At 33.8% G+C, this 26,224-nt stretch overlaps 1 protein-coding gene across 2 annotated transcripts in view; it reads right to left on the bottom strand.

Annotated features, from left to right (window-relative positions):
• The window catches only part of NOL4 (nucleolar protein 4), a 383,228-nt gene that overhangs the window by 248,894 nt on the left and 108,110 nt on the right, over positions 1-26,224 (bottom strand). For both annotated transcript variants that reach the window (XM_033178023.1, XM_033178024.1), the window contains exons 3-5: positions 22,308-22,419; positions 21,307-21,419; positions 10,436-10,568 (exon numbers count right to left, since the gene is read on the bottom strand). In XM_033178023.1, the coding sequence (XP_033033914.1) occupies positions 10,436-10,568; positions 21,307-21,419; positions 22,308-22,419 (358 nt within the window). The remainder of the gene's footprint in view (positions 1-10,435; positions 10,569-21,306; positions 21,420-22,307; positions 22,420-26,224) is intronic.

The following is a 26,224-nucleotide window of genomic DNA, read 5'->3' as shown; positions in this document are numbered from 1 at the left end:
TATCACCCACAATCTAAGATCCCTGTAAACCTAGTAAATAAAGATTTTCATGGTCAATTTACCCCTACGCGGTAGTTGATTTATCTGTCTGCACAGCTGCCATGCAACACGAGCTTCAAAGCCCTATTAAACACTGAAATTGCTTTTGCCTAAAGGCTAAAGCTGTTTTTAAAAGAAGTAATAGCTAGCTGACCCAAATTAGTACAAGAAAGTTATAAAGAAACGCAGCATGGTGTTCAGTTTATGGTAAGAGTTTATAAAGGCTAGTAAGGTGATAGTAAAAACAAAAACAGACAAGAAAGACAGTTGTTCAAGACTTTCAAGTTGGAAATGCAGGTGGTCTGATTCTATAATATAACTGGACATATAAATTGATAGGTTCAAAATTTATTTGAATAAATTCAGAAAGGATATGTATTGTCTAACATCTCTCCAGTGTTATGAGGCTTCTTAATTTTATTTATGCATTAACAGGCAGACAGAAATCCATATTTAAGGTTTAAAGGGTCTAGCATCTGCTATTTGGTCCTAACAGAACTTTGGCATCTCCTGGAGGTGCTGAAACTGATCGAACTTTGTGTCCACATGAACATTCATGGACTGGCAAACACTGTCATGAAGACAGTGACGAAACCAAAAGAGCAATATCTCAAAACAAAGAACTCACCCAGCAGTAAAATTTCAAATTAATCTGACGTCTTTCACTGATCAGATTAGACTCTCCAAGGCAAGCCTGGAACCAAGCCAATTTCCCCTAGTTTCTCTGAGGATCAGAACCAAGCTAAGATGGGACTGGTCTCTGGGGTGTGGCAAGTTTGAGCCTGAAATCAGTAAGCCAATTCTCTAAACAAGCACTCATTTATATGAAAAAACACTTACGTAATATGAGTAAAGTATTGAAAGGCAGAATTGTCACTAAGAAAGGTAGAGCAAACTCCCAAATAAGTGATCTTAAATGTAAAAAGAAAATAATATTCCCTATATACACATTTCAAATAAATACGCAACTAAACATCATTTTTCATACTTATCCTTTATATGTAAGTCAAATTACATCTAATTTTTCTTATACATATATGTAAGTCAAATTACATATAATTTTTCTTAGCTTTTCTTCTACTTTTAGAAACAGAATTACTGCTTGAAAGCAATTTCAAATGATTAAATACTTACACATGAACACACACATACACACAAATAACAATATTACAAATGGATTTAACAATCAAAATTTCCTCCAATTCATAGTAACATTCCTTCAAATTACTTGTTTTCTTTATATTACTTATCAAGGTAGTCTATACTTCTGCAAATTATTATACAATTATTTATAGAGTAACTGCCATAAAGGAGAGCTTTCTAAAAGCTTCATCAGCTTAACTAACTCAATTCAGAATATTTAAACAAATTCATCATGTGAATTATTTTTAATAAGGCATTAAAACAACTGGAATTAAGAAAAAACAGCAGCTCTGGATCATTTTTAGGTATTTTAAGTCCAGAAGTGTATGCAAATTAAAAAGTGAGAGCGAAAACACCACTAGGAATGAATTCAATTTTGAAGTCAAATAGCTTATTACATTTGTGTAAAAGAATCAACATCCTTTTAACAATTTTTGCTCTCTCCCAAGTTTCCTAAGCAATTGTAAACACTGAAAGAAAACAAACCTGCACAAGAAAGAAAATGACTTACACAAGACAACATAATCTCTCCAGGGAATCTGGTGTTCAGCCTGAAAAACATTTTAATAGCTTTTCTGATTAAAATTTACCATCACAAAAAAAAGTTAACCACTGAATTTAATTTCCTATTCAGTATAATGTTTTACAAGACTTTTATTAAAACCATGTTTTATTAGATTTTCCATTGAAATTAAATGGTAAACAGTACATAGTTCTTGCTTTTACTGCTGGTTTATATGCTTTAATAATTACATAAAACTACCTTATTTAGCCAAATTAAATGCAATTTTAGCCACAAGCATATTTTCACTAAAACTTTATTCACATATAAACTGGGCAGTAAAAAATGCATTGCAAAAGAGTATTTCATGTGTGTTTGTGTGTGTGTTCTAAAGTCCAGTGTGTGCAATGTTCATATACATAAGTTTGAAAACAGACTGTAAAATTTCTTAGAGTAGAATAGGAGTATTTTCAAAAGTTATAAAGGAACTGTCATATGTGGCAATTGTCATAACTAAGAAAACAGAGCAACTTGAAACACATACAAACACATACTTATACTAGGAATGAACTTACATGCTATTCCTCACTCAAAAAGTAACTCAGAAGTTATTGGTAACAACATTTGAGCATGAAGTGCACCAATGTGACTTAATCCCCTTTAGACCTACTGCCATTTTGACACTCCAGAACAGTTGGGTAGAATAGTAAAGAATATCTTCACAAGCATAGTGTGGAAAATTGGTTCCCATACTTATATCCCACACAATTGTCTTAGTCATCCCATCTGAGATGGGTCACATGAATTGGTATTTTTAAAATAAATTCCCAATGTCAGAGTTTCAGGAGGCTAGTTTAGCACATAATCTGAATTAGGATATTAGAAAAAGTGAAACTCCAACAATCATATCTGTTTATGTACTTATTTATCTCACAATCAGATTGCTATTTTTGTTCACTTACTCCCTTCTATGTTTCCACTGAAAAGAGGACTGTGATAATTTACGAGTGTACAAGTCAAGATATACACAATGTACATATGTGAGCATCATTGCTATCTGAAACAGAAATGCATCTCAATTTCAAAAACACTTTGTTTCCATATCTTTCATATTCTAGTTTAAGCTATTTTAGAGCTTGAACCATTAGTTCAAATCAAGGAAGTGTGGCAATTTCATATGGTTCAATCTAATATGCAATGTTCATGCTTGTAAATCCATTGTCCAACTTATGCTAGAATTTAATATGTATTAGTTGAGTGAATAATGAAATATTGGACCTCATACCATTTACCCTTGTCCTAAGTATACCCAAGGATCCAAGTGAGTTACCTTTTAGAATTCTATCTCTGAATGGCACATTTGCCTTTTTTTTTTTTTTTTTTTTGGCTACCTAGCCTCTGAATATGCTTAACTATTTTCGGTGAATTCTATTAATATATCATGTGTGTCTTAGTGGGAGACAAAGATTTTTACTATGGAATCCAAAAGTCTCAAAGGACCATGGGAAAATATTTAATATAGAAATATTTTAAATGGATTTTTTAATAGTACAACTTTAGAATTCAGCATTCTAGGGAGGCTGAGGCAGGAGAATTGCTTGAACCCAGGAGGCGGAGGTTGCAGTGAGCTGAGATCATGCCACTACACTCCAGCCCAGGTGACACAGCATGACTCTGTCTAAAAATAAATAAATACATACATACATTTTTAAAAAGATTCCATCATTTGGGAATATTGCCCTAGATTAGTATGTTATCTTGCAAAATATCCACACAACCCTGAAGGCAGGAGTCTAACTCTAGATTTTAGAGGTGGATATTCATTCTTGTCATTTTCTATAGTCTAGCCCTTGAGGGACTAAGTAGACATCAGTGAGATTCAATTTTTGCCCAAAGATATTCAAAGAAAGATATCCAAGATAATTTTCTAAGGTTTGGAAACTGTCTTCTAATATTTTGACCCTGAGAACCACAATGTTTTTATAGAAAATGTGACTTTATTCAAAGGCAAGCAATTCAAATCATTAGAATGCAGAATGTTAGCCTTTCCTTTAATTTACCTAAATATATTTATAACATTATTTCACATAATAATTTTAATTATTATTTAATTTGAAACTAATTACCTATTCTTAAGAGTGAAGTAAGACCTAAAGGTCTTCAAAGTTTAGTATAATTAACAACAATGTGTAAGATACGTAAATGTGTATATACATATACACATATATATTTATGCTATACTTTAATATTTGTATGCAATTTAGCCCTACATTTCAATTCAATTTTTTTCCTGCTTAGCAAACACAGGCTGATCAATTGAAGCATATCAAAACATTTTTATAATATAGATAATACCACAAAAGGAGATTTTCTCCAATTCTGGCAAATGAACTATTCATTTCTAAATACTAATAGAATTATCAAGTATATCTTTGAATGGAAAATTTTCCTTGAATATATATATATATTTAAATCTGTCATTAGTAGAAGTAGAAGTAAGTATTGATGAACTAGCCCTTTAACAGAACTGTTGGCCAGGCAATGTGGCTCACGCTGGTAATCCCAACACTTTAGGAGGATGAGGTGGGAGGATCACTTGAGCCCAAGAGTTTGAGACAAGCCTGAGCAACATAGCAATACCCCATCTCTACAAAAACAATTTAAGAATTAGCCAGCCATGCACACAGTGAGCTGTGATTGTGTCACTGCACTCCAGCCTGGGTGAAAGTGATATTATCCCAGGGAGAGAGAGAGAGAGAGAGAGAGAGAGAGAGAGAGAGAGAGAGAGAGAGAGAGAGAGACAGAACCTCTTAATTTCCAAGTTCTTCTCCCTCTTTATTGTATCTAGACATTACCACATCCCTTTGATTGGCATACAGACATTGCTTACACTGCTTGTTAAACACTTCAATATATAAACAATTCATTGATTCAACAATGAAGTACTAAACACTGCAGAAAAAACAAAACAAAACTGTGTTAAAAAAGGTCTGTTACTCCACTGAGTCAACTGACATATGATAATCAAGGGATATTGACCATGCTCTCCCAAAAGCAATTTATTCTGCGATGTTATGACCAAAATCATAGAAAATAAGGTCTAAAAAGAAATGTATACTTTTTAAAACTGTAATCCCTTACTTTTATAGCTGATTAAGCTGACATACAGAGAATTTAAAGGTATGCCTCAACATTCCTTTGTATTCCTATTATCTTTTTCAAAAATGCAAATATATATATATAAATTGTTGCAATTGAAAAATACATAAATATATTGGTAATATCTAATAATCTTTCTAATTATTTGCGCTTAAAAAAAGAACAACTACTCCCTTACAAAATATCAATAGTTTATATTAAAGTGTTAACTCAGAAAAGTGATTAAAATGGTTCTTAGAAAAGTATTCTTCTATAAAATGAAGAGAAACATTTATTTTGAACTGAAACTTTAAGTCTGTTTCTAAATCTGACACTTTTCTTTTGCCACATATCTTTTCAAAACTAACCACAGACAAGGAATGAACATCGGTCGTTTTAGAAGGTACAAATTCATAATAAACTAAGTAATTGATTTAGGAAAGGGAATAATTTTTTGAGCTAATCCATGCTGCCATCAATGTCTAGGACCTGAGATTCAAACACAGAAGCTCAAGTGACAAAATTTCTGTTTCTAATCCATTTAAATTGATGGCAGAACAAGAACGCTTACAATTTGCTGAATATTTGAAGGATGCCTTTAGCTGTTAGGCTTCGAGATGCTTTTTGAAATTCTGTGAACCTCAGCCATTGCATAGCAAAGCTTCCTTCATAATAAGCTCCTTATATTCCACAACACCTTCAAGGTGTTGTGCTTTTACTCATGCGTTCATGAGTAAAGCAGATGTATACATAACCTTTAAATGATTTTAACTTAAAAACATTCTTTTAAGTCTGTAAAAAAAAATTTAAATAGCTCAACATAGCTTCCTCAAAACCAAAAATGAGGGTAAAATACTGTTTATGCAAAGATTCAGTTTCTATGCATTTTTTGCCTTTATGTTTTTATTGAGTTAGGGAAATATTATAAACCTAAAAAAGGCAAAATAAGCAGAATACTATACATTAATCCTGAAGCATTCTCCTCATTACAAATTCTTCATTCGGGTTTGTGTCTTCTTGACCTTTATCTAATTGTCTAGCCTGGTGAAAAATATTTTCTTCTTTTTCTCCTTTTCTGAGTGTATATATATCTCTATATACAAATACATATTTCCAAAACAATGCACATTGGATAGTCTTCTTTTCCCTTTGTTTTTAGTGAATACCTTTCAAATTTTCTACAACCATAGTGAAATAAAAATTATGAAAAAAAAACTTATTTTACTCTTCATTTTATATGGTGCCCAATAAGGACATTTTAATGCCTACCTGTTATAATTATTAGAAAGGATTCATAAAAATCATAATGTCCTACTTCAATTTCTCTAAATAAAATCTTAAGTTAATCACTTAATGTTAAGAAAAAACAACATTTTTAATTTAACTTAAAAAAATTTGTATTGTTTAGATTTTCAAAATATTAAACAGGGATTTCAGTCAACTGTTAAAATAGGAATTTCTCCTATAATTTTTCCGGATTTCAGACACTTTCAACCAATGGCTGCAGAGAACGGAGTTTAACTGCCAGTCAAAATAAAATAATGATCTATATCTACACTGTCTGACACAGTAGCCACCAGCCACGTGTAGCTATTAAAATTAAATTACAATAGCTTCTCAGTCACACTAGCCATATTTCAAGTACTCAGTAGCCACAATGTGGAGAGTGACTATCATTTTGTACAGTGTAACTAAAGAACTATTCTGAGATTGCAGAAAGTCAACTAGGCACTGATTCCTAGACTTTTCTTCAGCCTCTACTTCTCAACATCTCTCCACTGTGTCTCCTCAATTCCCATCATACTGGATTCTTGCACAGACCCTTATTCTCTACCTGTACCATTTGTTTTCAACTTAGGGTGATTTTGTCCCACAAGGGACATTTGTAACATTGGAAGACATTTTTTTTTGTCACAGTTGGGAGAAGGGGAACTGCGAACATGCAGCAGGTAGAGGCCAGGAATCTGCTAAACATTATGTAATGCAGGGGACATCACTCTCCAACAAAGAGTTGTGTGTCAATAGTGGCAACACTGAATTTGAAATATATTCCTTAAAATTATGTGTTATATGAAGTAGGTCCCATGCCTTTTTTTTTTTTTCTCACTGTGATACGCACACACACAAAAACACACACACTCACCCCTAATATAGGAGGCTCTAAAAGAAAGGTAATGTTAGACAAATAAATCAAGATACAGAAGAGCATAAATGACATAATTCTAGGTTTTTGATGACAAAATTTTCTGAGTACGTATACAGTTGTGTATTTGTAAACAGGAAAAAAAGAAATTTTACAGAAGGTTGTCAATATGGATTACCTAGGAGAGTACCATTGTCAGAAGGAAGGACAAAAGAAAAGAAGATAAATATGTAAAACTTATGTTACAAAATATAATCATTCTGAAAAGTTACATTTTAATCATTTAAATGATATAGCATATAAGAACTATCTCAAATGAAGTCAATGAAAGGAAAACTGTAAGCAAGTGAAGACTCATTAATTAATATGGTATTTTCATTCTAGAAGAGAAACAGCTAATAAGTGAGAAAAACAATGCAGTTTCATACAGTGATAAGTCCTCTGAAGAATGTTAACAATTAGAAAATAGGTAAGGGGAGATATTCCTGACCTCAGGAAAGATGTCAGGGCTTGGAGAAATAAATTTGGGATTCATCTAGGTACAGATGGTGTGGAAAGCGACATGATTAGATGTCATGTGACATCTAGGGAGTGAGAATAAGGAAGAGAGAGTTGAAGCCTGCACTCTGGCATCTATGGAATAGAACATGGAAAAGGAGCCCACAGAGATGAATGACACAGAAATCGCACCAGACAAAAAAAAAAAAAAAAATAGGGAGCGTTGTCCTTAAACATTAGTGTTGAAGGAGATGAGGACTAAGGGTTGACCAATGAATTACGCAAGAAGAAGCCTGCTGGTGATGTTCACAAGAACAAGTGAAGTCGGTGGCAAGGATGAAACCCTACTTGAGATGAGCCAAAAAGGGTAGAGTGGAAATAATGGGACAACTCTTACAGAGTTTCACTATAAAGTCTTTTGCAGGGGTGGTGCAGAGAAACAGGGCAATGAATGAAGAGGTACAATGGGATATGATACAGTTAAATGTTTCTGTCCCATCCAAAATTGATGTTGAAACTTAATCCCCAACATAGCAGTATTAAGAGGTATGGCCTTTAGGATGTGTCAGTCTCATCTCATGAATAGGATTAGGTGCCCTTACAAAAGGGCTTGAGAGGTCAGCCACAGTGGCTCATGCCTGTAATCCCAGCACTTTGGGAGGCCGAGACAGGCAGATCACTTGAGGTCAGGAGTTCAAAACCAGTCTGGCCAACATGGTGAAACCCCATCTCTACTAAAAATACAAAAAAAAAAAATTAGCTGGGCATGGTGGTGTGTGCCTGTAGTCCCCGCTACTCGGGAGACGGAGGCAAGAGAATTGCTTGAACCCAAGAGACAGAGGTTGCAGTGAGCCAAGATCACACCACTGCACTCCAGTCTGGGCAACAGAGCAAGACTCCATCTCAAAAATAAAATAATAAAATAAAATAAAAGGGCTTGACAGAGGAGTTTACCCCTCTTTGGATCCTGCCAGCATGAGACGATATGGTGTTCCTTCCCTTGGGAGGATTCAGCAAAAATGCACTATCATGGGAGAACAAGCTCTTCCAGACACTGAATCTACTAGCACCTAGATCTTGGACTCCAGAACTGTAAGAGATAAATTTCTGTTCTTTATAAATGATCCAGTCTCAGGTATTTGGTTATAGCAGCACAAACGGAAAAAGACAAAATCAATGGAGGCATTTTAAAGAAGATATTTATCAAACTATGTTTGTATGTAGATTCTAATAATCCAGCAGAGTGAGGAAAACCTCTAATGCAGGAGAAAGAGGAGAGATCGTTGCAAGAGAAAACTCAGCAAGAAATGTAAGAAAAAAGTATCTGATATGTAAGGCAAGGAAGGGTTAGGCCTAGGTTAGAAAAGGAACAACTAGGTAGGTGATTACCCTTGAAACATTCATCAATATATCATGAGAAAGTGCTTTTCCCTAAGAGTACATAATATTTGGAGTTATTCCACTGCATTTGATTAAAATCAATACAGATTTATATCACAGCAGCTGGCCATAGTCAAAGACCCACAGCTTGCAATTTCAGTCAAGTAAACAATTAATTTGCATGATGAGAGAGATCCTCTACATTCTCTATACATCCTCTACATTATCTATATTCCCTAAAATTATGGACTAAGATGGTTAGGAGATAACTAAGTTAAATGCATAAGCAAATTAATGGAGTGATGCACATTACGAAGAATATTTCAGTTATTCTATGATCTTGGTGCTATACGATGGCCATTAAAAAATACAAAATCTGAGGAATGCCTACTCATGTTTTAGAAGAAAAGAGAAAATTTATATCTAAATCAGAAAAACTTCATTCGTATAATATTTCCAAATAAATGACTTTTCTACTACAATAGCTATTTTAGCACATAGCAAGTAAGATACAATCCTAAAGTCACTGATAATCAATGCATTCCCCATTTTCTTATAACTCAAGCTAACAAGGACACCACCATCTTTTAAGATTCATCTGAAATGAGAAAAAGAAAAGCCCCTCTGTTCTTGGACGTTTTTTATGCTTCAAACTAGGGATTTCTTATGCCTTGCCAACACAAACAGAACACAAATAGCAATCTTTTGCAACCAGTTTGCAATAGCAACTGTCAGAGAAAGCAAAGGTTTTTTTCAGTATCTATAAATGTAAGTACAAAATTCTTCAATCAAAAAGTTCATATAAACTTGTTAAATATAGAAACAATAAACAAATTTTGAATATAATTGGCCAATTTCCCTTTTTGTCCACAATTACCGAAATAAGTCAAATTTACTTGTATGCATAATTTTATATTTACAAAGACAAAAATCTACAAAGGTAGTTTTCAAAGATCTCCAAAAATATTAGGCCTACAATGTTAGTATGACATCTACTTTCTCTACATATCTAGCTTTCTTCCTATCAAGAACAATAGGCTGATTCAGAAATCGTTAACAAACCCAGGAATAAGAGATCATGAGCTTTCTTTCTTAACAGCTGAATAAAGTAGTTCAAAATCACAGCAAAATATTGTCTTACTCAGCACTACTGCTCTGGTAAAATTTCCTTTAATAAACTTGTCTTTTACATAAAAGAAAAACATCCAAGTTAATCTTTTGATCACATTTAAATGCTTGATTTAGTCAGAAGGATGACAGCCCAAGAAATCAAAGCTAGAAAATATTATCACAGAAACCAAACTGTATTGATATAACACATATTTTAAGTTCAAGGAGCAAAACGTGAATTAGCTTGAATTTTATAACCAATATCTACTTATAGATCAGTCTAACACCTTGGTTTTGAACAAAGTTTTGAATTACAAAATAGTGAAGTGGATGACATAACCTAAATACATAGAGAAAAGTTCCCATAGAAACAGGCAGAGTTTTAAAAATTGACACAAGAATTAAGAGGTAGTTGTTTCCATGCATTCTGACTCGTTTTTTGGGGGGTTGTTTTGCTTATTTAGTCAAACTGAAAGGCTTACCATCTTGCTGGCCATGAAGATTCTGGGGACTTTGCATTCTTTCTTCAAGATTGGAGCTAAGATCAGAGTTCACAGCTGACATCCGTGTTGAATCACTCATGTCAAATTCATCACTTTCTATTGAACTTTCATCCTGAAAATAGTTTTAAAATATCATCAAGCATTTAAGAATATAATACATTTAAATAATAACCATTTTATCTACAAGGTCAATTGAAGTGTAACCAGTAAATGTTTACAGAATTCAGAAAAGTATGTTACAAACTAATGGATGTTTAAAATAACAAACAATGGAATAATTTCTCCCTTCAAGGAATTTCAAGACTTGTGAAATAATATGTCCCTATGTACTCCAATATTTTAAAGGTAAAAATATATATTAGAGACAGTGTAGTTTAGGAATTAACCTGAATAAAGAAAGAATGATTTTTTTTTTTTTTTTTTTTTTAATTTTTATTTTTTTATTTTTTTATTTTTTTTTTTTTTATTTTTATTTTTTTATTTTTTATTTTTATTTTTTATTATACTTTAAGTTCTAGGGTACATGTGCATGACGTTTATATCATGTATAACTCCCCAATGCAATCCCTCCCTCCTCCCCCCTCCCCATGATAGGCCCCAGTGTGTGATTACTCTACTACAAAGACACATGCACACGTATGTTTATTGCGGCACTATTCACAATAGCAAAGACTTGGAATCAACCCAAATGTCCATCTGTGACAGACTGGATTAAAAATGTGGCACATATACACCATGGAATACTATGCAGCCATAAAAAAGGATGAGTTTGCATCCTTTGTAGGGACATGGATGCAGCTGGAAACCATGATTCTTAGCAAACTATCACAAGAAGAGAAAACCAAACACCGCATGTTCTCACTCATAGGTGGGAACTGAACAAGGGGAGAAAGAATGATTTTTATAGTAAATACCTTCTAAAAGAGTTAATCATAAAATGTAACATAAAGAGAAATACAAGTTTTGATTAAAAACTAAATGACCGAAAAATGTTGTAAGCAGAAATCTTAGAATGCAGAAAGGGTCTTATAAAAAATTTTTCATTGGCAAACAGGATAGATTCTAATATAGCAAACTTATATATTAGGTTCAAAGTCCACATGTAATGGAGAGCAAGGTAATCTTAGTACACCCTTTCTTTCTTTGCAAGCAAATATAAATTGCACGGCAACCACAAAAAGGAGTTCTAGGTAAAATTGTGAATGAAACATTTACTAAAAGTCAGTTCATAAAATGGAATTACCAAAAGGCCACTTTGCTGAATGGCCAATTTATCAAAACTTTCCAAATGTTAAACCAAATCTAGGATATATTATTGCGGTCATTTTACTGAAGCAAACTTCATTTGGAGAACTGATTTTTGGACAAATGGTGTACTCATACAGGCTGGAAGGCCCAGGAAACCTGTGCAAAATGTAAATGTTTAATCAAAATCTCTAGCTTTGACTTTAATTTGTAAATGTTTGATCTGAATGTTTAACACTAATGTAATAATCAGCAGTAGTAGTGCTGCTATTTATGTTGCACATGTTATTTATATTTCATCACAACTATGAATTAGCTACAAATTTGCAAACAATTTGTAGATGAAGAAATTGAGGCATAGAGAAGTTAAATCATTTTCCCTGCTATTATATACTAGAACCAGTAGTCATTTGAAGTCATCCAGACTCGAGGAAACAGCAACTTTGAATAGGAAGAATTACCTTGGTTTCATAAATGACATCTTGGCATTAGCAAAGAAGTTTCTATTATTAACTAACAAGACCATCCTGGTAGACTAATAAATTGGCATTCTGATTCTTAAGTCAGGCTTAGTGGTTTTGGTTGTGTTGTCTTTCCTTTACCAAAGACTGGGTCATGCTTGGGCACACTGAGTAGCACTAGCACTTCATTAAGTCCCTAAGGAAATGCCACTGTGTTAGATCTCTGGACAATCAGCCACATAGACTTCTCTTAGTTACATGCCCTCTCTCAATTCATTATGTGTACTCCAATTCTAAATTCTAGTGTGTGTGTGTGTGAGTGTGTGTGTGTTTGTGTCTGTGTGTGTATGCAAACATAAGAGACTTCAATGTGGACTGACATTATCAGTAATAACAATGTGGACTTGTTACTAGTGTTGATCATATACCACTACATACATATATACACACATTGATAGATGATACAGATATCTATTACATACACTATATATACTTTCTGTGATGTCATAGTATTTTAGAGGATATTCTCAGAAGCCAGACTTCCTAGATTCAGGTCCATATTCTGCCAGTTATTAGATATGCTACCTTAAGCAAGTTACCTCAACTTACTGTGCCTCAGTTTCTTTATCTATACAATAGAAATAAAAATTGTGCCAATATCACAGAGTCACATGAGGAGTGAGGGAATGTACTATATTTAAAGTATCTAGAACAATGTCAGGTACATGATAAGCACAATAAAACTGTTTAATATTACTATATGGAATATACAATAAATTCTACAGAATATAATATGCACATTTATTACAGTATATGAACATATACAACAAAATATAACACATTTCAATATAATGTAAAGGCAAACAAAATGTGTTACTAAAGTAGCGGTGTGTTTACATAAACACATAAACAGTCTTTATAAGTATTTGTTATAAAGGTCACAAAAAGCTAACTATAAGTAAGCTGGTAAAATATCATTTATATGGCATATAAATATGTAAAATGTACATATATATGAGGATATGTATGTGTGTGTGTATTTATGTTTAAAGAAGAGCTAAATATAAAGATTCAGGTCACAGACCCTGTTCTATGAAATGATTGTAAAAACAGCCACAGCATATTATGGAAAATCAATTATTTTTTTTACTACCATTAAAATGTATGCTGACACTTTTGCCTGCATACATTTTAATAAATTCAGATGAGAGATTAAAATGTTTATGTAACCAAATGTATACTCATGTATTTTTATAATTAAAAAAACACCATGTTAAATTATTTATCATCATAAGTGGCTTAATGATTGAAAATATTTTAAATATTTTCTTCCACTATTACATATGAAATATAATTCATTTTCACAATTACATTCCTTATTAGAATTCAATTGTTACACATTTGCAAAAAGCTTTAATGAGAATAAGTGCATGTATTCATTCTGTATATTCTATTCTAATTAATAATTGATTAAATTATTGTTTTTAATAAAAGCTAGCAGAGGTATATGAAATATAAGCTTGTGCTTTTTTACCAACATAGAGATAATACCAGTTACACTAGGAAGAAACTACTGAAAGCTTCTAAGATTAAGGAATCAGAAAACTTGACTGATCTGATATTAAGTATTTTATTCATGATTATCTGTAGACCATTCATCTAATTCCTTTTCTCTATGAAATTCTATTTTGCTTGACAACCAGAAAAAAATTCTCCACATCATACTGTGTGAGCTTATTTCTTACATGACTAAAATCTCATGATAATGAAAGTCATGACCAGAGATCATAATAATTCTGCCTCCTTGAAACTTAATGTTTTAATATTAGAAGAATTTAACTGTAACAAATAATTTTCTTTTCAGTCTTTTCCCTTTTAAACATGGCACTTATTTACTTTTCAAAAGCTTTGTTATTGAGCTTTTATTTCTATCTCCAGAAGTTGCTTGAAATGGAGACCACTAATCTGCTCCATATTTCATTTTAGTTTCCAAGTTCCAGATATTACCTATAAAGGGTCTCTACCATGTACCTTCTGATTTCCCCTGCTATTGTGCTGCCTGATTAGTTCAAAATTGTATTTTTCCCTTTCCTAAACTATGTAATAATAGTCCCTCAGTTAACTTATCCACATCCAATTTCTCTACACCAGTCCTGCCTATTAACTATTGCCAAATTAAGCTTCTCATTTCTGAACATGTCACTTCTCTCCTGATAAATGTGTAGCCCTATCCATTGTTTATCAAATAATGTGTGTGCTATTCAATCAAACACTTACAGCTTCCCCTAAGACTGCTTAGAAACCACTCCCACCAATCTTCTCTTTCTGTTGATTTTTTAAAACTTATCGTCTGCTCAAATCAAATTAAAGCTTACATTATCAGCATCTCTATGAAATTCATCATTTCAAACCTCAGTGTGCATGAGTGTAGATTCTGTTAAAAATTCATATCCCCAGGTCCCACATATCAGACCTAGAATTAGCATTTTTGGGGTGGTGTCCTGCTACATGTAGTTCAATGAGCTATTTAATGCTGGTTATCAGCCCAGTCCAGTGCTGTTCAAGAAAACATTGTGCAATGATGGAATTGCTCTATAATATTCTCTATTCAATAAGGTAAATACTAGTTGTATGTGGCTATTGATCATTTGAAATGTGGTTAGTGTGACTTAAGACCTGAATTTTTAGTTTGAGTTCATTTTAATTGATGTTCAGTAAAACTTAAACATTCACATGCGACTAATGACTACCATCTTGGGCAGTGCATATCTGACAATCCTTTGTTGTGAGATCTTGAAAATATATTCAGTCATTCACTACTAGCAAAACAGTAAACATTTTAATAGATAAATTGCTTCATATATCACATTCCATAGGATGAATTTCTAGTCAAGTAATATAAATATATTTGAAAAGTGTAATAATTATCATCAAATGATCCCCCAAAAAGTTTATTCCAGTTTAAACCCTCACCAATCGTTCATAAGAAGGTCAAATGATCTCATATTGGATACAGTATTTTGTAAAATCTTTCTCAATGTGGTAAGCATCAAATAACAAGTTAATTCACTAAAATTGTATTTTGGTTAATATAAGAGGTTGAGTTTTTTTTTAATGGTTATTGACCATGCAGTTGATAATTTCCAAAGATGGCCACTATGGATCCCTTCCCCTCCCCACTGCCCCTTACATGTGTGCCACTCCTCAGATCAAGGAACAGTATTTCTCGTTCCTCCCCTTGAAACTAGGCTGATTTTGTTATTTGCTTTGGTCAGTAGAAATGTGGCAGAAGTAATGTTGTGTCAGTCCCAGAACAACAGGGAATTCCCACTTCCTGTCTCTTGGAAACCAGCTGCCACACAATAAAGCTGTCAGATAAGAAGTCTGATTACCCTGAGACCAGCACACTGTGAGGAAGCATAAGCCAGCCACAGGGAGAGTGAGAGGTCACGTAAAGGAGCATAAAGGTGCATCAAGGAGCCAGGTACTTAAGTGAGATTTTCTTGGACTATCCAGCCAGGTCCAGCTACCATTGAATGTCACTGAGTAAATGATCCTAGCTTATGCCAGGAGTAACAAAATAAATCACCCAGAAGTTCTTGGCTAACTGCTTAACCCATAGAATAATGGGTATTAATAAATCATTGTTGTATTAAGTCACTAAGTTTTAGGGGTGGTACATAGCAAAAGAAAACTGAAAACCATCTAATTTTTCCCCTTTGAGCTACAACATAGCATTCTATTTACATTGATTTGTTGCTTAAAAAAGCAAATAGTTAATACTAACTTTAAGTGGATGTGTTGCAGAGTAGGAAGACTTTGGGCTCCAAAGTTATTTAAACCTAGGTTCAAATACCTAATCTTCTCTCTACCAGTTTAATCATTAGGGTAAGTTTTATCAGCTAAAAACCTTGGTGCCCCATCTGCAAAATGGAGGTGGAACAACATGTCAGTGGTTCTAAGTAGTAAATTATTTATGGCCAGTTTCCTAAATTTTCCTGTGTATTTTTTCTCTCCACATCAATTCTTTCTTTGATGGGTACATAAAAAGAGTAATTTAATAGAATTTTGCCATTTGAACATGTTTTGACATTTTTTACAAGACAGTCTGAGCAAACTGTTTAAAAATATTATTTCAGGCTGGGCGCGGTGGCTCGTGTCTGTAATCCCAGCACTTTGGGAGGCCGAGTCAGGTGGATCACCTGAGGTCAGGGGTTTGAGACCAGCCTGGCCAACATGGTGAAACCCCATCTCTACTAAAAATATAAAAATTAGCCTGACATGGTGGTGGGCACCTGTAATCCTAGCTACTCAGGAGGCTGAGGCAGGAGAATCGCTTGAACCCGGGAGGCAGAGGTTGCAGTGAGCCGAGATCGTGCCACTGCACTCCAGCTTGGGCAACAGAGTGAGACTTTGTCTCAAAAAAAAAAAAAAAGAAAAAAAAAGACAACAACTACATATGCTTCAGTCCCTGGTTATTTCAGTATCTCTGGAAACATCCTGACCTGTCACTTCCATGAACTCTTCCCTAATGATCTTGTCCTCTACCTTTCTTCAGTCATTTCGCTCTCATAATCATGTTGTATGCATTTCATTACCAGCAACTGCACATCCTCCAAAATCTTGATTTCAAACATCCCATTCTCTACAACATCTCAAATTTTCCATTTCACTTGCTCTAGTATTGCATGTATTCTAGTATCCTGATGAAATATCTATCCCACTGATATTTATCACCCCTTGATTCTAACCCTCTAACCCTTTGGCACTGACCTCCCTGCTCTCGGCCCCCCTCTCTCATGACCTCACTCATCTTCTTATGTGGCTAGAATTCCAAGGCTTGTCATTTTAATCATACCCTCCTATACCACTTCTATTATTTTGACAAGACCCAAAATATGAGTAATTCTGTTTTTTGCCTTATTCTGTTCTACCCATGCCCCTGTATAGCTGGATATAGAGATGAACAATTATTTAAATGACCTCACTTGAAACTCAAGAGAGGTCCATTTTCCTGGTTACTTCACTCCTCACTGTCTACTTTTCACATTCTCTCCTCAAACTTTCAACACCTTCTCAAACACCCTCACTCTTGCTTTTTTTTTTTTTTTTTTTTTTTTTTTGTTAACTGATGAATTAGGAGCAAATAGAAGAACAATTCCATAATCTCCACGACGATTTCCATTCGCCTACCTCTGTCTGATCCCTCCTGTCTGTGCTCCACTCTAAAACCAACTTTTCCAATTTTGTACAAGAAATCCTACCTATTAATGCCAAGGACAATGCTTTATCAATTCTCCTTCCTCTTTCCTAAATCACTACTTTCCTCTGCTACACGAATCCCGTCAACATGTAAATATGCTATAATTTCTCTGATTTTATAAAAAAAAATAAAAAACTCCTGTTCCCATGCTCCCTCTAGCTCCTACCTCTTTCCCCTGCTCCCCTTCATAGCAAACTCTTCAATGACTTTGCTGCTGTCATCCTGAGCACCCCATAAAAACTGCTCTTGTCAAGAACACCATTGACTTCCACCAGGCTAAATACAAATTTAATTTTCAGACTTCAGTATAATTGACTTTTCACTTGCTTTGACATAATACATTACCGTAGACATACTGAAAAACCTTTTTTCCAGTTTTATTCTAGTTCACAAACTCTCCTGCTTTTCCTAATACCCTGGGTGCTCTTTCTCAGTATCCCCTATTGATTCCTCCTCATCTGCCAGATGTTATAACATTGGAATTTCCCAAATCAACGTTATTGGGCTTTGTTTGTTCAATCTACACTCACTACCTTGGTAGTACCTTCAGGCACATGGCTTCACACACTATCTGCCAACGGATGATGCTTGGCCTTATGTCTAGCTTAATTCTTTGCTCTTAATCACACATGCCAACTGTCTAATTGACAAATCTACTTGAATCTCTAATAAACCTCTTAAATCCACTTGAATTTCTAACGAAGAGCTCACAATTGAACTTCCAATATCATACCTCAAATGTTTTCTACCCCCAGTTTTTCTTATACTAGTTAATACCAATCCTACCCTACTTGCTCAGATTACTGAGACATTACTACTCTTGACTTTCACACTTCTCATCGAATCTGTCAGCAAAACTTAAAATCTACTCATAATTTCACCTCTTTTCACTACCTAAACCACTATGTCTTTGATCCAAGCCACTATTATCTCCTTTCCCGAAACATTCTTCAGAAGCTTTTGTTAAATCCAACTAAAATATATACTCATAAGATGACCATTGAAAACCCTTGGCATCGGCTTCTTCTAGAAACATGTAGCAAAGGAAACTCCTGGCAGCAGGGCAGCATCAGGTGTTTCACTTCCATGGAAACCCTTGAAGGGGTCATGTAGCAACTCACATAGTTAATTGGACATATTTTCTTTAGCTCTTCCTGTAATATAGCTCAGGTACAAGAAAACAGTAATCATACTGGGTAGGTTGGAAACTTGGCAGAGAAGCCCCATGCCCCAAAAGAGACAAAATATCTTATCACACCACAGTTAATACCTTAAGGTCCCCACAAAGGACATGTCAATTACAAAAATTATTCAACTCAAGGAAATCTAAAGATTCTCACCAGATATTTCTAGTCTTCTGATACAGTTTAACAATTGGAATCATTTTTGCCACAGCAATGTTGCCTAGTAACACAGTTATCATTTCAATGTTAGCAGTTTTGCGGGACAGCAAACTCCAAAAGTTTTCAAAGGCCAATTTCTCATGCAGGAAGGAACAGAGCTTTGTTAACTCCTTACCCACACTGATTTCTGTAATAACCTTCTACTGGTGTCTGTGCATCCAGTTTTGTTTTTTTTTTTTTTTTCCTCTTCAGTCTATTCTCAGCCCACATGATTAAGTTAAAATATGGATCAGATCACATGACTTCTCTGCTCAAAACCTTCTAATGGCTCCCCATATTACTCGGAGTAAAATTTAAAAGTTCTTAAAATGTAAGACTCTATATATCCCTTTCCACTATCTCTTTAAACTCCTCTCCTATTTTCCTCTTCCTTGAGCATTCTGTTCCAACCATGTTGACTGTCTTGCTGTTCCTACAGCTACTAGATATGCACCTGCCTCAGGAACTTTTCACTGTATCCCTCTGCTACATGCACACATTTCTTTCACTTCTACTCAAATAACACATTTTAATAAAGCCTTTTAAACTTGTGATTCCCTAGTTCTACAGGGAGTCCCATGTCTGGCCTTCTTTATTTCTCTTAATAGCATTTAGCATCTTCTTATTTACCTATGGCCATTATTTTCTTTATTATCTATTTACCCCCACAAAAGACAACGATTTTTCTCAATTTATTCACTGTTTTCCTTCAGGAGGGTCAAATACATAGAAAGTACTGAATAAATATTGGTTGAACTTACTGGATTAATGCTTATTCAAATTTAAATATAATTTGTCAGGCAGGAATATTTCACTTAAATTTCATTTTAATGTGATTTCCTTTACTTAACCTCTTTTTCATCTTTCAATAAACACAATGTTCTAAAAATTTTGCAAATAATCTAACTAATAGTCTAATAATCTAAATAATAGTCATTTATCTAAATATTTTAAGGCAGCGTGACATCCAATTTAGTATTTTCAAAATATAAGGATAAGAGTTATTTTTCTAATCCAGTTATAAATTTTAAAGGATCTATTTCTTTTGTGTAAAATACTTATGATTTTTTAGAAGCCAGAAGGGATCAGCATATGTGGGCGCATTGTTGGCAGAAAGTGAATCATCTTACATTTTGGCCTAGAAATAAACATATCAACATCTAAATGAGCTTCCTACAAATAATCTGACAGCTCTAACTAGTTAATGAGACATTTAAAAATTTTTTTCAACTATATAATGAATTGTGAAGATAGTTTTTTTAATCGTTCTCAGGGATGGAAGGACATTAGTATTTTCTTAATTGTCATTGATGTCTTTAACCCAATGATTTTATTACTATTTATTCAATTATTTATATGTAGCCATGGGGCAATATAAATTCCAATATTGCCACTGCACTAATATGAATGTTTGTAAGGAGCATAGCCTGAGTAATGTCTATTGAGATCAAATAATTTTATAAATAGAGCTTTCAGGTTAAACCTGCTTAAATACAGAGGAAAACTAAAAACTTGATTTGAGTTTTATGAATAAAGTAAGTTCAACAAAGTAATTTTAAAAGAATGCAATCATAGCTTAGCAAATAATTCTGTGTTTGACAAATAAACATTTAACCTCATTTCCTGTTTTAGAGAAATTTCAAGGAGATAATTTATTAGCCTGAGGACCTGGACCTGTTCCTAATACAAATAACCCAAATGCATCTATTGAGTATTAACTAGCCAACAAGGATGTACTAAGCACCTACTGTACATCTGCTATTGTTCTTTATTTTGGAGAATATAAACATACATATATAACTTAGTCCCTGCTTTGACATAGCTTCAACCGAAATGGCTAGCTAACTAGAATCCTACAGAGTATTTAAGAAATATGTTTTTAGTGTCTATACATGCAGCATGTTGCTAAATTTTCACCATACAATTTAAATAGGATAACTGAAAACATCAAAACACTTCTAATTAAGAAGGACCACAGATTGTCTCTAGGAAATGCACAGAAGTAAATAAATAACATATAGAATAGCAGTTAACTAAAAAATCACTTTAAAATTTACATAAGGTTTGAATGGTGGAGAAATGATAATACTTGAAATACCCATTAAATCTACTTTTCTGATTGCCATGCAAAATAGCCTTACTACTTAAATTTCCTTAGAATATCAATTATTTCAGATATTTTGTTGTGAACTTACCCGCTCTGAACTTTGTAGCACTTTACCAAGGCCAGCTCAATTATGGTCTACTAAGGAAAATGTAGCTTTCTTGGGAACAAACAAATTCCCACATAACACTAAGACAGAGGTGTTAAGGCAGGGGCTCTGTATTGTGGACTAGGAGTTTCTGCTCGCTTTCTCCATCTGTGCAACCGTGGTAAGATTCATTCATTAAAAAATAAACTACTATCTTCAAAATGCCATCATGCTTAATATGATAGTCGTGGTTATCAAGCTTCGTTCCAATTTGTAAGTGATGTAAATGTAGATGCTTTTATTTTACCTCATCTTGCTGTGAGTTTAGCAGCTGCAGTTTCATGTGCTTCATGTAGGCCATGGTAATTGGCATGTTGTAGTCAATCATGCTGGTCACCAAAGTGGGAGGTTTTCCGTTATCTGTAATAAAACATTTTTAATGGGTAATGAAAGTGACACTGCATTCTACCTGTAATTTGAAAATGATCTATTTCTCCAAATTGAAATAGGATTTTAGATACCAAGTGTCTTAAAGCATGGTAGCATTATAGTTGGATGGTAGAAAAAATAACTAGTAAGGTTCTACAAAGGTGTACTGACACTGTTTAATAGTACTAATTAATTATTTCTAAGTGCAGGGGAACTTTTAAACATCCTGAGTAACAATAAATAAACCTAATGTGGTGACTAACACAATTATTTGTATTTTTCTTCTCTGCTTTACTTTCTATATGTATTTTTTGAATACCAAATGAAATTTGCTCCATTTTTTGCTTTTGGCCATTCCATTTAACCTTTAAGACATAGGAATCAGCCAGCAAAAATGTATCTCTGAGACTGATAGAATCTCTGAGAGAAAGTCATATTTAGCTAAATAATTTTCTATAATTTTAATGAGAACTAAAGCCAAATCATAATTTTTATGTAAAACTTTTTAGTAAAGAAACTCCACATTATTCACAATTTTTAGAAATAAAGAATCGGTAGACTTGAAAAGACATTGATAGAAACCAATTTCCTTGCTGAATGTATCTAAAATACCATGAAATACATATAATAAGTGAAAATTAAAACATTATTACAGGGAAAAATGTTATTTGCCACAGCTGAAACTGTCTTTCTTCTAACAATGGGCACTGAATTACTTTGTAAGTGGATATTCAAAATTCACTGCCTCCTACTTGAATAAATGAGATGATCTGACTTGTTGAACTGTTTCAGTCTACCACGTTTTTATAAAAATGTGAGATATAAATTGCCATTATGAATAAAATTGCTTTAAATCTCACTATTTGACACTGCAACTACCTTTATGATCTGTTCCATCTGGGTTTAAATGCATTCTTTTCTGGCACTCTGAGCAGCTCATTAGAAATCGTGTCACCGCTTCTCTTGGAAGGAAGGCATAGCTCTCTGAAATCTGAAATGATTCACAAAATATAGGTGTTATTATATAAGCTGACTGAGCATGATTTAACAGAAATGATCATTGTATTTCCAAATAAGACACGTTATTCCATAATGGCAGGAAGCACAATGAAAGCATGCATTGCATACCATGCATCATTTCAAGAAATATCTATCAAACTTGATTAGATGACTTTTAATAAGAGCCAATAAGGCCACGTGGAGATAAAAATCAACCACATCTCGATGAGCATCTGTTTATATTTTTGCATTTCTTTTAGGTAAAATAATCACATGTAAAGATATCCTAATGAATTTTCCTTATTATTAAACATTGCCAACATTGTTTTTAAAGTTACTGCTAGCACAATCAAATTTGTATCCAATTTTAAATACTTTTTTTGTAATTTAGCCCCAAGTAGGAGCAATAAACTTTGGATTTTGCACAATGAACATTTCTTCATTGATGCTTTTCAAAATATTTTAAGTGAGAATAAAAAATAAATTCAAACAGAACTCATGTATATATTTACTGCAGTGAATCATCCCTTCCACAGAAAATGACACACCTGGAAATGCATTTAGGCCACATATTTCATTTATTTTATGTCGATTTTTAATAGAATATGTCCATAATAGCTCACACTGACTGTCAGAGCAAGCCTTTTCTGTGGCCTATGTGGAGCTTTGTTTTCAGAACCAAGATCTAGAATCAAGTTAGAAATCTATACTACCATTACAGTAATTTTATAAATATTAACTTTTCAAAAACCAAGTTCTCCCATCAAAGCAAATAACTCCTTAAGCAAAACTGATAGATAGTTGAATATCTTTAAATAAAAGCTGACAGTGACTCAGACAGTGCTGCTAAGAAGTCTGATGCAGGGCTTCAGTTTTCCACCATAGCACTAACATTTTACATGAAATATAAGATAAGCAATAGGAATAAATGAGTTGCAAATAAGACATAAATGCCACAGATGATTTCTTAGGTGCATCTATAGCCCTTACAAACACTGATGTATTTTAAATTAGTAAAAATGAGGGAAAATGTGCAACAAATGTATAATTAAGTGTAAATGGGTGCTAGTTCTCTTAGTGGTGATGGAGTCAACTTTTGCTTATCCATGCTATAGGAGCATAGACTTGAGGAAACCCCATATACTGAGATCCCAAATTGTAAAGCTCATTTTCTCTTAACTTAATATTAAAATCAGTTTGTACCACATAGCCTAATCCTATTGACTTTAAGGGAAAAGAAGTGATAAGAATACTGAAGAGGAGAAACAAGCTTACAATTAAAATCTGCCATTGATAATCCACATTCAGGTCATTAAAATTCAATAATCCTAGGGGTTGAAATACAGAACTCTTATTTTTAAATACAATATTGACAGACTAAGATATCCAGACTTCAAAAAATACTACTTCAGACTATGCAGTTATTGTGTGAGGATAATGATCAGAACAATTCTAAACTATTTTGTGAAAAATTTTATATTATTTAACAAGAATATATATATATAATTTACATTCTCATTCATTTTCTCTCTCTTTTTCTATAAACGCATACAGCATATATGAATTTAAATTCTATTTTTCTGTTTTTACAGAGAGAATAAATACTTTTAGCTGATTTATTTCATTAGAGATCATTATTTTCTTACTCCCTGAAGAAATACTTTATACTAATTCAGAAGAAAAAAAAGTCTAAAATGCATGCTCCATCCTTATGTTTTATATTTTAAATCATATCGAGTTATAGTCCATTAGAACTAATGGGTCTGACCAGTAAATTTATTATCAAATAGGATTTCAGGCAAAGGCTCCATTGGTTTTTCTAGATTTCTATTAAATGTTTTATCTACTTTATAAAAGAGAAACATTTCATCGAAAGATAGATAGGTAAGTGATGGAGTTGGAGAGACACTTGATTGGCTTCCACAGCCCTGATACTTTCTGAAAGTTTCTCTTTTCCCTGTGCTAATGAAGCACTTATGTAGAAATCCCTTCTGGATAGATTTATCATTGACCTGAAGCAATCCTATGACTTGTCTAGCAGCATTTAACCCCAAATCAAATTTTCTTGAAATTATTAATAATCATATCACATTAGTTTTATAGCTTTACTCTGAAAAATACTACATGTAACGGTCAAAAATAGGCTTGTGCTCATGTATACATGTATGCATGAAATAACACAAAGCCCACTTTGTATCTTAGAAAATATTTTTAAGCAAATATTGTATCATATTATTCTTTCTGCTGTGGCTCTAACATAGTACTTGCCATGTCACTATATATTACATAAGATAAAAGCATTTATTTGGGAATAATTTTCTTGGTGTTTAGAATTCATGTTATAGGGACACCTGCCATGGCATTCCACTCCCCTTGAATCTTTTCTTCCCCATCTCATATTCACTGGGACCCACAGACCACAGAGTCCTCCTATGCACACAGAAGAAAGATCCTCCAAGCAGGCTTTTCACATCTCATACTCATTTCTGAAAAAATATTTCTCCTGCAATGCAGGTGAAGAGGAAAAAAAAAACAACTTTTACCCTATTCAGAATCTTTTCTCCCAGACCTACTCGAAATTAAGAGTCCTGGAATTCTCAGGAGTCACCAAGATGGTGAAATAGAAGTTTCTAGCATTTGTTCCCTCACAGAAATATGAACTTGAATAACCATCCATGCACAAAAATACCTTCACAACAACTAAGGAATCCAAGTAAGTGATTACAGCACCTGAGTGGAGCACAGAAATAAGAAAAGACTCAATGAAGAAGGTAGAAAAGATGGTTTCACATTATGTTTGTCAACTCTCCCTCAAACCCATGCAGCACAACTTAGAGAAAGAAGTTCTCCACGTGGTTGAAGGAGAGTGAAGTAAGCACTCAACTTCAACTTCACTTTGGACCCTAGCAACAGGCCCACCATTACACTCCAGGCACCAAGTATTTGAAGCAGTTGAAGTTAACTTGTTAACAGCTTAAAATAGTTTGTTATAACTATAAGTAGCTTATGTAAGTCCTATGGTAACCACAAATAAAAAAAATCTGTAAGTAGATATGCAAAAGATGAAGAAAAAGTAATTAAAACATACAACTACACAAACATCATCAAATCACAAAGGAAGAGACCAAGAAAGGAAGAAATTGAAAGATATTCATGCAGCAATTAGTAAAATGGCAATAGTAAGTCCTTATCTATCAATAGTTACTTTAAACATAAATGGATCAAATTCTCCAATCAAAAGTCAGAGTGGCTGAATGAATTCAAAAAAGAAAAACAAGAACTAACTATATGTTGCTTACAAAAGTATCACATCAGCTATAAGTGGACACATAGGCTGAAAGTGAAAGGATAGAAAAATATATTCCATGCAAATGGTAACCAAAAGGGATCAGGGATGGTTATATTCACATAAAACATGATAGAGTGCTTGTTAAAAATTGTCACAAGAGGCAATGAAGGTCATTATATAATGATAAAGAAGTTAATTCAGGCCGGGCGCGGTGGCTCAAGCCTGTAATCCCAGCACTTTGGGAGGCCGAGACGGGCGGATCACGAGGTCAGGAGATCGAGACCATCCTGGCTAACACGGTGAAACCCCGCCTCTACTAAAAATACAAAAAACTAGCCGGGCGAGGTGGCGGCGCCTGTAGTCCCAGCTACTCGGGAGGCTGAGGCAGGAGAATGGCGTAAACCTGGGAGATGGAGCTTGCAGTGAGCTGAGATCCGGCCACTGCACTCCAGTCCAGGCGACAGAGCGAGACTCCGCCTCAAAAAATAAAAAATAAAAAATAAAAAAA

This window comes from Trachypithecus francoisi, unplaced genomic scaffold (genome assembly GCF_009764315.1).
Source record: "Trachypithecus francoisi isolate TF-2019V2 unplaced genomic scaffold, Tfra_2.0 Lachesis_group19, whole genome shotgun sequence".
In the NCBI taxonomy this organism is placed as follows: domain Eukaryota; kingdom Metazoa; phylum Chordata; class Mammalia; order Primates; family Cercopithecidae; genus Trachypithecus; species Trachypithecus francoisi.
Note: the sequence above shows the minus strand (reverse complement) of the source record. Positions and strands in the feature narration are given on the sequence as shown.